Source organism: Biomphalaria glabrata, chromosome 15 (genome assembly GCF_947242115.1).
Source record: "Biomphalaria glabrata chromosome 15, xgBioGlab47.1, whole genome shotgun sequence".
NCBI classification, from domain to species: Eukaryota; Metazoa; Mollusca; class Gastropoda; family Planorbidae; genus Biomphalaria; species Biomphalaria glabrata.
Genome location: NC_074725.1, coordinates 1,398,223 through 1,410,937, shown reverse-complemented (window position 1 = coordinate 1,410,937; position 12,715 = coordinate 1,398,223). Strand labels below are relative to the sequence as shown.

At 37.4% G+C, this 12,715-nt stretch overlaps 1 protein-coding gene across 1 annotated transcript; it reads left to right on the top strand.

Annotated features, from left to right (window-relative positions):
- The first annotated feature begins 3,483 nt into the window (after positions 1-3,483).
- LOC106063962 (UDP-glucuronosyltransferase 1A1-like) lies at positions 3,484-12,193 on the top strand. The gene is made up of 2 exons (XM_013222449.2): positions 3,484-4,167; positions 10,480-12,193. The coding sequence occupies exon 2, from the start codon at positions 10,504-10,506 to the stop codon at positions 12,034-12,036; it is 1,533 nt and encodes a 510-aa protein (XP_013077903.2). The 5' UTR covers positions 3,484-4,167; positions 10,480-10,503; the 3' UTR covers positions 12,037-12,193.
- The last annotated feature ends 522 nt before the right edge of the window (positions 12,194-12,715 follow it).

Sequence of the window (12,715 nt, the reverse complement as noted above, 5' to 3'; positions counted from 1 at the left end):
GTGCACATCTAATTGACAATATTTTACATTCTGTATTTGTTATTTCCTCGTAGTCTACATTATGTTATCACCTCCTTCACCCTTCACCTATCCCTTAGTATGTCGGACCGTTGGGGCACCACACAAGATCTGTCTAGGACAGAATCTCCCACGATGACAGGCCGGTCCATTCCTTCACGTTTTCTTCCCATCGCTTCCTCTGTCTACCCCTTCTTCTTTTTCCTGGCACTGTTCTCTGTAGGAAGATCTTTGCGAGTCATGAGGACCTTGTAATATAGCCATATACGTTCAGTTTGCGATTTTTGACAGTAGTTAGCAGGTCATCTTGGGGTCCAATCGCTGTATTAATCCTGTCTCTAATCTCTTCGTTTGTGATGCGGTCTTTGTCTGTGATGCCTAGGATCTTTCTGTAGCATCTTGATTCCATAGCATCAATAGACGAAATAAATTAAAATGAATTAATAAACGTTTCCTTAGATTGAATCCGCTTTTCTGTATGTTCAAGACATGTCACTAGACATGAAAACTAGTGAAGAACAAGATACAGGTGTTAATCTAAAGGCTGAAATATTAGTAACATGTCCCTGAAGCAATGTGGGCCTTCTGTACTGTGGCTTGGATTTGGTGTACTGCATCTCCAGGCTTAACCCAACTACATCTTTGTGGGCGTATAATTTTTTTTTTATTGATAATGAGCTTTAATAAAAATATTAATAGACATATTAAACAATAGAGAAGGGAGAGTTGATAATTATTTAACTCTTTCTCTCCTAATTAACGATACCATCGTTCATCGGACCACATTAATTTAAATTTAAATTTTGATTTTATAAACTTTAATTTTTGTGTTTTATATAAGGTGCATGCGTTCTCCTTTAATTCTATACCAAAAGTAATGTTTTCTGATTACAAACAAAGATGATATTGAAGTTTGATCACAACATGATAGAATGTACAAATATGCAAAAAGAACGATTCTGTCAGAATGTGCAAAATAATTACGGAAAGAAAGAGTTAAATTATACAATCGCATAAACTAGATTTTAGCGAAAAAAAAACTATTGTTTGCAAACTTAACACCTTTCTGCGGACCCCCAATGATCATCTCACGGCCGCAGGGGATCCGCGTATCACAGTTTAAGAACCACTGGACTAATCTAAATGGCATGTTATTGAGATGGAAAAGTCGGGAGATAATGCTGTAAAATCTGTCGTATCTAGCTTAAAGATCGTTTGCTTTTTACTCCAAACCCCCCGCAGGACAATGGAGAATAGCAGCTTGCAGAGTTTGAACCCCGAAACCATCCATAAGTCCAAACGACAGTCCAGAGTTCAATCCGCACGACCCAAAAATGAACTAAAACCCATACCCGTAGAAGTCTTAAAACAGTAAATAATAAAAAGCTCTCAAGGCTTCATATATCATCTCATTGCGAAAAACACATAGCCTAAAAGCACATCTGATTGCGGAGAGTTTGATTATGTTAATGGCTTTAGAAATATGTGATTTCAGCAGTCTGGCTGCATTGTGGGCCCGCTAATATCTTATGGCTTGTAAAGGAGTCCCTGAACTAAAAAAAAAAGTTTGAGAACCTGTGGATTAGTCAACGCTGGCAGTAGCTTCAACAAAGCTATTCATCAAATGTTTGATTTCTCCCCCCCCCCCCAAAAAAAAATACATTTGGTAGTGTTAACTAGACTTAGACCTGCATTTGTAACACAACAAGATAAGCGGTCACGTGACACTAGCCCCAGCCCTGCCCACACTCGCTTCGCCAACAGTCCAAAACTGACATCCACAAGGACCTTGTAAGCCATGGCTATGATTCTGATTGTTATTATATAGTGACAATATCCTGTGCCACTGGATAGATCCACATGGAGAGCGAGAACAAAGAAAGGGTATCTTATTGCAGATGCCATACACAACAGTGGCAGAAAGAAGTGTGAAAATGCAACGCCGCCTGGTGATCACATATGCCCAACCTATGACCACAGCTGTGTATCAAGGATTGGCCTCTTTAGCCACACAAGAAGTTGCAAAGGGAAAAGATCGTCTCTCGAGACGTATAATCCCACAGAGTGACAATATAGTAGATACCAATGGAGTTCTATGGTACCTATGTCTAAATACAATTCTTTCAAAATATCACAGTTTAACATCCATTATCATTACATAGTACACAATTTTAAATGAATCTATAGGCCATTGAGTTACCATGCTGTAGTCTAGTGTGATGTAGGCCTATTCCTAAAATCTTTACCAAAAAATGTGTTCTTTAGTGGAATAATCTTATAAATGTTTCATATATTGTGACCCTAGCCTACAGGATTATCTTATTAAGACCATATAATTGTATGACTACAGTACGCTGAGGTTGTCAATTATAGTCAAACTGAATTTCCATTTGATTGGACCTATATAAAAAATTATCTTATCTTATCTCATCTCTTATCTCTAACACATGATCTGAAGAAGTTGCACATTAATAATACCGATATACGAAAATAAATGTTCCATAGTGTTTTCATACCTAGCGGTCCATAAAGGCAGTTGATGTAATAAGCATATGACAACGAGAGTGTCATGTGACCAGCACAACGACCAACAATTTTTACTTTCCCCAACTAAAGCATAGGGTGTCAAAGTCGCAGTCTTAAGCCGGGGTTCGAACTAGTACCTCCAAGGTTCCGGGCTCGGATGCCTCTTTGCCACTTGACCTCCAAACACACACTTCGTCTTAAGTTCATAAATTTATTCCTAGCTATTATAAATGTGACATTCTAATCAATATAATGAAAACCGATTTCCATTATTGATCACTGAAGCAATACTTAAGTCTAATAATGTCTAGGCTACTACCTATTCCCAATGTAGATGTAGATGGGTGGTTGCCCCAAAATAGACTGTTAATAATTCTAATCAATGACTTAGTTGCCTATTGTAGTCCATCTTTCATTATAATCATTCATTTCTTATAAATATGCAAAGGCGGACTGGCTATATGGGCGTTAGGCAGGGGCGGAAGATGTCTTCATATCGGCCTTGGCATGACCATGCAATCCCAGCAACTGTCACAGTCTCGATTGACATTGCCTGTTATATCTTCACCTCGGGTCATGAGGGTGAAAACACATGTGAAACTCCTGATATAGAAACAGGAAGTAAGAATGACTAAATTGTCTTTTGGTCAGTAGTATCTTTTGGTCACTTGAAGAGAGTAGTATCTTGTTGGCAGTTGAAGACAGTAGTCACTTGAAGTCTTTCGAGACAGTACACGTATTTCTAATAGTGGTTTTCTGTACCTAGTGCTGGATACGCATTATTAAAGTTTATTGTTTACCCGCTGTAACGAGAACGTGATTTAAGAAGTAAAGATATATATATATATATATATATATATATATATATATATATATATATATATATATATATATATATATATATATTCCTGAGGACTTTGTATATTGGATATATCTGATACCTCTGTTAAGCGGATGTAGTTATATTGCAACTAGATATTTTGGTGTAACAACTAGAAGTGCAGTACATTATTATTATTATTGGATAAACGTCATATCGTCTGCTCAAGATCGGCTTTGTATACTATCCATGTTTGTTACGTACTAAAGGGACACACGAACCCAGCATTCTACAGCATTACACATTCAGCATGTTACAACATTACACATTCAGCTTGTGACAGCAACAAACCTTCCATTTGAAGTTTCTCACATTGGATAGTTCTTCAGAAATTGGATACACACATAATGACAAAAACATGTAGATAAGATAAGATAATTTTATTGATCCAATCAAATGGAAATTCAGTTTGACTACAATTGACAATATCAGCGTAACTACTGTAACAATAACAGTATAGATGAAAAATTCGAACAACATTCACACACGAAACACATACACACTCACAACCAGCGCTTTATGAATTTGACTTCTATGTACTTCTCGATGACGACAGCTGATCTTGTAACACTCTGACCGAAAGTGGGATAAATAAGTTTTTAAATCTTTCTGTTTTAGTCCTAATGGAAAGGAGACGACCACTTCGTTCAGATCTTATGTAACAGTGGTTTAATGGGTGCAAGTTGTCCTTAAGAATCGAAAGTGTTTTGGAAACGCATCTTTCATAAAAAAAGCTCTTCAAGGTATGTAATAGTACAATGCTAATCCTGAATAACTCTAAGCTCTGCACCTTACTTAACCACGCAAAAAGTTTTGTTATTCTACATACAGGTAGGCTAGCAGTCTTGTAGACTAGCAGTCGTGTAGGCTACTCGACCATTACTTTAAAATATATTAGGCTTGTAGTACCATGTGTAATCTATAAAAAAAAATACCTTTAATAAAAGATTAGGCGTATGAATGGTAACCTCATTAGTTCTTCTTCTTAGTTCTCATTTTTATGTTGGAGCATTCAGATGACTAGACCAATATATGAGATGAACTGTGCAGTGTTTTCCAAATCAGGGAGCTCTCCATATAGTTTTCTTTCTATTGGGGTGATTTTGGGGCCAGTGTCTTGTTCGGGCCTCTTGGTAAAGAGAGCAGTTTTGTAGGACGTGGTCAGCATTCTCTGGTGACACTCCACCTGGGCAGATTTCACTGGTTCCAATTTTGAGCTTCCGGTACATATGTTGTCTCATTCTATTGTGACCGGTCCTGAGTCGAAAGATTAGACGTTGATCTCGTCGGGATAGCTTATAATAGGCGTCATCTCGTCCATTTCCCATTTATTTTAGTAAGTAAGATAAGTAAATAACCTCTTTTACAAGTAAAATATCAAATCTTTTTGTGGGCATTACTGCCATTTAAAACGCCACATTCGGCGGCGGCCCTACCAGCTCATTGGGTGCCGGCCCAGCGGGCCTGAATGCCCATATAGCCAGTCCTCTCTTGGCGTTAGGGCTAATCCCCGGAGGGTCAATAATCAATGGGGCGGCTGGGATTTTCGCCCAATGGACCGCGTTGAATGACAGTAAAGCCCGTAAAAAAGAATATAGTTTCCTCCCAAGAAGTGTGGAATAACTGATGAATAAGCGTATTATGTAATAATCGTTTTATTTAAGGATGTTTGTAGTTTATAAGGTAAGAATCCACAAAGGGACCATGTAGATATAGGATAGTATCATTTACACATTTACAGGTTTACAGTATTCTGTACCTCCACAGCATTACATGTCATACAGCCTCTGACATGTAAGCAGTGCATTACGACAATACAATAAATCACAACATATTCTTGCATGCATGTTATCAGTTACCAATTCATTATCAAACTTTACAGATTTTATGGATAAACACGCACTATGCCGTCTGATTTATAACGAATGTCAGGACCGATTCTTGCACATCGAATGTCAGGACCAATTCTTGCACCAATCTCGCCCTGCCCTTGTGATAATGCCTCTTCGCTTTTGAGACAGTTTTTAAAGTATCTTATCTTATCTTATTTTATAAATTACAGACGTTTCTTCAAAAGATAAGATAATTACGTCCTCCACGTATCCATACGTAAACTCTGCTACGTCGTTGGTTTTCCTGGCTGATTCAGGCAACCCGTTCCCTTCTGTGATGTCACTATGGAAGGAGGAGAACTTGGTCTGACTTTGTCCTAACATATGAAATAAGAACTGTGTTTTTTTTTCTATACATAACTCTCAAATTAAAAGTAAACAGGGCCATACACTGAGGCCATTTATACAGTTTCATTTTTACACACCGGATAAAATGCTCAAGTAGCATAGTACGGAATAGTCTATTAGAACTCAAATTTACAACTTTATAATCCACAAATGTATAGAATAAAATATCTATATCCAACTTCACAATCAACAACGAAATATATTCAGTATTAAAATTTAAATTAAATTAATTTTCCATAAACTTACTTGAGATCACATCAACTAACTGTAGATAGTACTGACTGACTGACTTCCCTACTGCAAGCGTTCTAGCTCATTGACCTTGAACTTTAAAATATTTTTCATGCACTTACGTTTAGTGCATGTCAACACTGGTCATTAAATTTCACAGGAAATACATTCTAGACATTCAACGTTAAGTTAAGAAGGGTCTACACTTGCGTCTGGCTATATAGCCTCTAAATGAATTATTGGTCTCTTTACAGTTTATAAATGTGCCTGTATAGTCTCCGTGGCATTGATAATTTTTCGGTTTGAGTTACTTTAGTTAGTAGTGTTTGTATTATCTAGGTAATTTAAATAAATATTCGAATTGAGTTATGTTAGATAATTTTACGGGTTTAGTTATTTTAGATAAGGGTTGCATTTTAAGCCCTGGGCCCCTGACATGATTGGGCCTAACTACAATGTAGTGTAGGCCGTTTGGGCCCTGGGAACAAATGTTTATGTTTTAGTAGACACACAACATTTTATATTTAAAAAAAACATTTTTTATATGCGAAAAAAAAAAGCTAAAAATCTAAAAGGAAGAAAAATGTTTCAATGTATAGAAGAAGCAAATTTTGAATGGACCTCATTCACCAATCGTAAACAAACAACATTTAGTCACGTGATCTTATTGATAAAACAATGAAAAAAAAACTGTCACGTGACAACCATCATGAATTAAACATGAGATCGTAAATTATATAGAAGAGATAGAGCACCTCGTGGCTAAATGTTGTTTGTTTACGATTGGTGAATGAGGTCCATTGGTCAAGAAATAAAAGAAACGATGTAGAGCAAGCCAGGTCCTTGAGAACACAAGGAATTGGTCATAAAATAATCATAGAAGTTTTGTTTCAATAATCTTGTTAAAACGTAAGCCAGAGAGAGAGAGAGAGAGAGAGAGAGAGAGAGAGAGAGAGGAAGATAGATAGAAAGAGATAGACAGAGAAATAAAGATAGAATGAGACAGAAAGAAGGCAATATTGATAGAAATCGAGAGAGAAAAAAGAGAGAGAAAGAGAATGAAAGATAAAAAGAGAGAAAAAAGAGAGAGATAACAAAAAGAAAGAAAGTAAGAGAGACAGTTGATAAAAAAAAAAGAAAATCGAGAGAAAAAGAAAGATAAAGAGAGAATGAGAAAGAAAAAAAGGAAGAGATAAAGAGAGAGAGAAAGAAAAAGAAAGATAGTAGTAGTAGAGAGAGAAAAGAGCGAAAAAAAGGGAATATAGAAATAGAGACAAAGAACGAAAGGAAATAGAGTGAGAAAGAAATAAAGAACAAGCAAATGAGAGAAAGAGATGGAGAGAGATAGTAGTGAGAGAGAGAGAGAGAGAGAGAGAGAGAGAAGAGAATAGAGTGAAAAATGTATGCATATAGAAAGAAAAAAAAAAGAAAGAGCTAAACAGAGAGAGAGAGAAAGATAGTAGTAAAGAGAGAGAGACACATAGTAATAGAGAGAGAGAGATAGAAAAGATTTTTAAAAAATATAGAAAGACAGAGAAAGAGAGACAGAAAGATAGATTTAAAGAGAAAAAAAGAGTGACAAAGAAAGAAAGGGAAAGAAAGACAGTTAACGAAGAAAGAATCACACAATCGCACGAACACACAAGAGCCAACAGGCAAACACACATTACACTCACATGGTCAAATAAAAGTTGCCATTATTAAAATACCTCCACACCATGAATGCAAATTTTTGGTCACTGAACTGACTTGTACGGGGATGATTCACTTCAGATTGTAAGGATACGCCTGCATCATTAACAGATGTGAATTAACAGTGATCACAATTTGTGTGACCTGTGGGCGTCATACAGCAGGCCTAACATTCTTTTTTAAACGTAAGTAAGCACCTATCCATCTGTAACTTTTACTACACTAACATTACACTAACATTACACTTACATTACTCATCAAACAGAAACGCAATGGCCTTGGCATTGAAATTCTCGCGAGGCAATCTCTTCCTTTCGCTACTTATCAAACACAGACCTATATATATATATCTATGTCTATGTTCGCAAATAAATTGAAAGTAAATTAAAAAACATAACTTCCCTTTTTCGTCCCGTCACCAATGTTTGAATCGTATCTTCGTTTTACTCGTTCCGTATTTTACTTCACAATCGCAGACTATTACATGCTACCCCTTCAGCCCCCCCGCAGGCAGAATTCGAACCCAGGACCTTCGAGACGACAGTCTAGAGCGCATACAAAACGAGTAGTGATTCTTGATAAGTAGATACTGCATTGAAAAATGAATGACATAGCTGAATGACAATCCAGCCTTCAAACCCTATTTATTTTAATAATAATAATAATAAGGCTTGTCTTCGAGTTCGAAGATTAGTGAGGAATGCAGTATGTCCCGTGGCTGCGCAGTCCCAGCTGTGACCTACATATTTTGCCGCACCCAGGGCAAGCATACCCATTGTCCACAGGTGGTCGATTTAGATTTTTTTCTTTTCGCCGTCTGCGTCTGTCCTCGATAATGATGATAGAATAGTAAAAAATTAAAGTTTCCCTTTCAGACCTGGCGATCTATTCATGATGTAAAGGTCAACGGTTAAAGAGCAGGGTGTCATGTGGCCAGCACTATGAACAACAGTCTTTACTTTCTCCAACGAAAGTCTGGTACCCTTTTAGAGTTGGGTGGACATGTTACCGACGCCTTGGGGTGTTTTTATGTAAAGTTCTCCTCTCAGACCTAGTGATCTCTAAGGTAGATGATGTAAAGGTCATCTGTTTCTGTGGCCCACGGTAAACGAGGGCGTCATGTGGCCAGCGCTACGACCAACCGCCTTTACTTTTCCCCAAATTATATCACGTACCCATATTAGAGCTGGCTGGACTCCGAGGCGTCCTAAAGATCCCGAAATAAAAAATCCCAATCTTCACCAGGTTTCGAACTCGTGACTCCTCGGTTTAGAAGCTAAGCGCTTTACCACTCAGCCACCGCGACTCCGTGTTTAATGTACATACCATTAAATTGTTTACTTTAAATTGATAGAAATATAAGAACAAGATGAATATAAGAAATAATAATAATAATAAAAAAAACTATTACGAAGTATAACTGCAACATTTAGTTTGGATCACTCATGTAACAGAGAAAGAAAGGGATATTTGGGTGGATATTACCGTAATTGGTTTTCAAAAGGATTTGACAAACAAAAAAGGGAACAACCTGAATTCGCGTGGCTCAAGCCACATCTGGCCGACGTGCTAACCACTCTGCTAGTGAAGTACTTATAACTAGAGAAGGAGGTATAGTTATATATTGTTTATTACAATTTAGAGCGGCGCCCTTTAAAGGGGACTAACTCACTTTTTACCACCACTTCAGTCATGTAAAATTTATTTCCCTTGTTCGAGATACCAAACTAAATAAATTATATTTTTTTAATTATAGATTCTTGTGTTGTCAGGCAAATGAAATAATGGTGCGAAATTTCAGTTTGATGTACAATATGATGTAACAATTAAAGAATAAGAAAGAAATCACAGAAAAGTCTAATTGAATAAGATTTAATCGCTTTCCTTCGACATCTTCCAAAACGCCAAAGAGTCTATAGATAGTAAGGTCCAGACATCCACTGTTTGTCGCTCTTGAATCAAAGACGTCATCTGCATCTTCTCATCTTTACGAGTACGAAACAGTTTCAAGCCACAAACGTACTGGCCATTAAGATAATAAATATTGCGACTAAAAAAAATTAGTCTTTAAATAAAGGCCATGTCTTCGATTCCGGAGATTAAGGATTAGTGCAGTGTTCCACATGGCCACGCAAACCCAGTTACGACATCTACATTTTGTCCACAACTGATGCAGAGAAAGCCGTTGTCCGCCAAGGGGTCTATTTATCCTACTTTGAAAGACTTAGGGATACCGTATTATGTGTTACTATACTAACCAATAGATAATATTGTAATAACTTAAGGGAGACGACTCATCGAGACATAGATGTTTATACACAGGACATGACAAATACATAATAACATCTTCCTTTAGCACAGTCTCTTCGCTTCGGCTCTAGACTTGGGCGGAAATCGTTCTTCTCTTCCCTAATGACAACATCCTTCCTAGTCTGGTGTCTGATAGTGCACACCTTCTGCACTATCTTGAATGACGGTGTGCAATGTACGGTTATAACAATATAATTTAATCAACCATCTTAGATTAACAAACTGTTTGCTATTGTTTTGTAGGTTTAGGATGTTCCTTCAAATTTGAAAATTATTACAATCTAAGGCCTCCCCAAAGAGAAACGGGAAATGGAGGCGGGCAGGGTTCAAAATCTGGACCACAAAACCAGGCAGCCATCCTAACGAACCAGACTTCGTAATCCGCTACAAGAAATACCTCACATGACGCGTAGGGCGTAATCATCTTCTTTTTTGAAGTAACGTCTCTATCATATAAGATAAGTTTAGATACACTTACACGTAAACACTATAAAATGTATATAAAAAGAAAATATAATGGGATTTCGATTAAAAAATAGTCACATTATAATTTTAACTTCGATCATTCTAATATCGTTCCAGGGTTCATACAGAGATTTTAAAATCATGACGTCGGAAACAATTTTGAGACTGTGCTCTTTAACTGTGGTGTCTGCTGTTTGTTTGGCCAAGAATGTGGTGCTGCTGCCACCACCAATGTCGAGCTACATCATCTACCACGCCAACATTGGCCAGGCTTTAATAGAACTTGGCCACAACGTGTCACTCTGTGTCCCAGAATATCTGTCCAACAAGGAACTGGTGCCGCATAAAAGTATTAACATCATACGATACGGGGAATATCTCGGCGATGTCCAGGCCAAGTTTTTACAAAGAGTCGATCTGAGAGATCAATTCTGGCAAGGTAAACCTCAAACATTCTTGAGTCGGTTCCCGTTGATTCAGATGTTTAAAGAACTAATTAATGAAATTCTCTCAGACACAAAGTTTCTTGCAGCGATACAAGAACACAACCCTGAGTTCTTCGTCGTAGACAACTTCATGTATATTAGAAATATTCTGGTACTGCCCTACAAAATGGGAATTCCCTTTAGCCTTATAGGAAGCTTTCCTGACAACTTTCTCAACGGGATTCCATTTAACCCCGCCTCCGAGCCACTGGTGCTTGAGTACGCCAGTTACAACAAAACATTTTTTGAAAGGGTCAAGGCTGTAACCATGAGCCTCATTTTTTTAAGCTACGACCTCTTCTCCGACGCTGACGTTGTCTCAAGATACGCCCCTGAAAAAGCTTACATGACCATCAGGGATATTGCTCTGAAGGCGGAAATATTTATTGCGGAAACAGATCATGTTCTAGATTACCCACGCACAAGTCTTCCTAACACAAAACTTATTGGGGGATCTTCAGTAAGTGAGGCCAAACCATTGTCAGGAGAAGTAAAAAGGTTTGTTGAAATGTCTTCCAGGGGCGTAGCTGTTGTGTCTTTTGGTGGGTATAATATTTACATACCAGATCATATCAGATCTAAAATGGCAACTGCGTTTCAAAAACTAAATCTAAATGTCATTTGGAAAATAAATTGGACATTTGAGCAACGAGACAAAATTTTAACTTTAAATTGGATTCCACAAAATGACCTCTTGGGTCATCCTAAAACTAGAGTTTTAGTTTCTCATTGTGGGAAAAATAGTCAATACGAGGCGCTGTACCATGGAGTTCCAATCCTTTGTCTTCCAATGCTTTCTGATCAGTTTTACAATTCGAAACGAATCTTCATAAAGGGATTCGGACAATATGCGGACATAAGGGAGATAACCTCTGATGAACTAGCTCGTTTGATTCAGCAAGTAGCAGACGATCCTAAATATAGAAGTAACATCCAGCAAGCATCGACAATTTTTAGAGAACTTTACAAAATTCCCAGCAAGGAAGCTGCTTTTTGGCTGGATCACGCGATGAAATATGGCGGAAATTACATGAGGTCATCGGGTCAACAAATGCCACTGTACCAATTTCTTTTATTAGATGTCATGGCCTTTCTTTTATTTATTCCCATTGTTACTATGTTTATATTATTTGTCATTGTGAAACTTTGTTGTTACAGATTTAGAACATTGAAAATGAAAAATGATTAGGACACAGCGTTTGAAATAAAAGGAAGATCAAAATTAAATATTTATATCATATCTCTTAAAGTAAAGTCTGTTAGTTATTAGTGATCAGGCGGAAATTTGTGTGGGTCCTTTGATTCATGTAAACTACAGTGAACACATGTGAAGTTATGTTTAAAATATATATGATATTTGTAAAATACCACTCACTGACTGACTCGTGTATCAAAAGATCTCTTAAACTAGCAAAAGGTTAAATTTCATTATACTTAGACTTAGACTTAGGTCCTCCCGCGCCGTTCGGCGCATTGGGCGGCAAGCTGTCTCCATAAAGATCTGTCACTGGCAATGTCTGAAGCCTCCTCCCACCTAGTGTCCACTGTTCTGAGGTCCTCCATGAAGGTGTGTCATTATAACACATCATAAACTAAAACGTATGTTGGAAAAGGGGGGGGGTGCTAAAATGTGGCTCGATTACTGAATTTTTTAAAACAAAAGTAAAGGAAGACATGTTCAATATTGAGGGTTAGAGAGTCTGCGCGCGTGCGTCTTGTCCCGTATGGTTGGGCGGCGTAGAGAATTATATATACAGATGGTCTTCAAGCACTGTCACAGAAAATAATAATAAAAGAACTCAGATGCATTAAAATTCATATTCGCTTGAATAAACCGACAAAAAGGTAGGTAACTGGACTTATCAGGT

Bases quoted from the DNA above. Each gene is read 5' to 3' on its own strand.
- LOC106063962 (XM_013222449.2), top strand. From the start codon at position 10,504: ATGACGTCGGAAACAATTTTGAGACTGTGCTCTTTAACTGTGGTGTCT.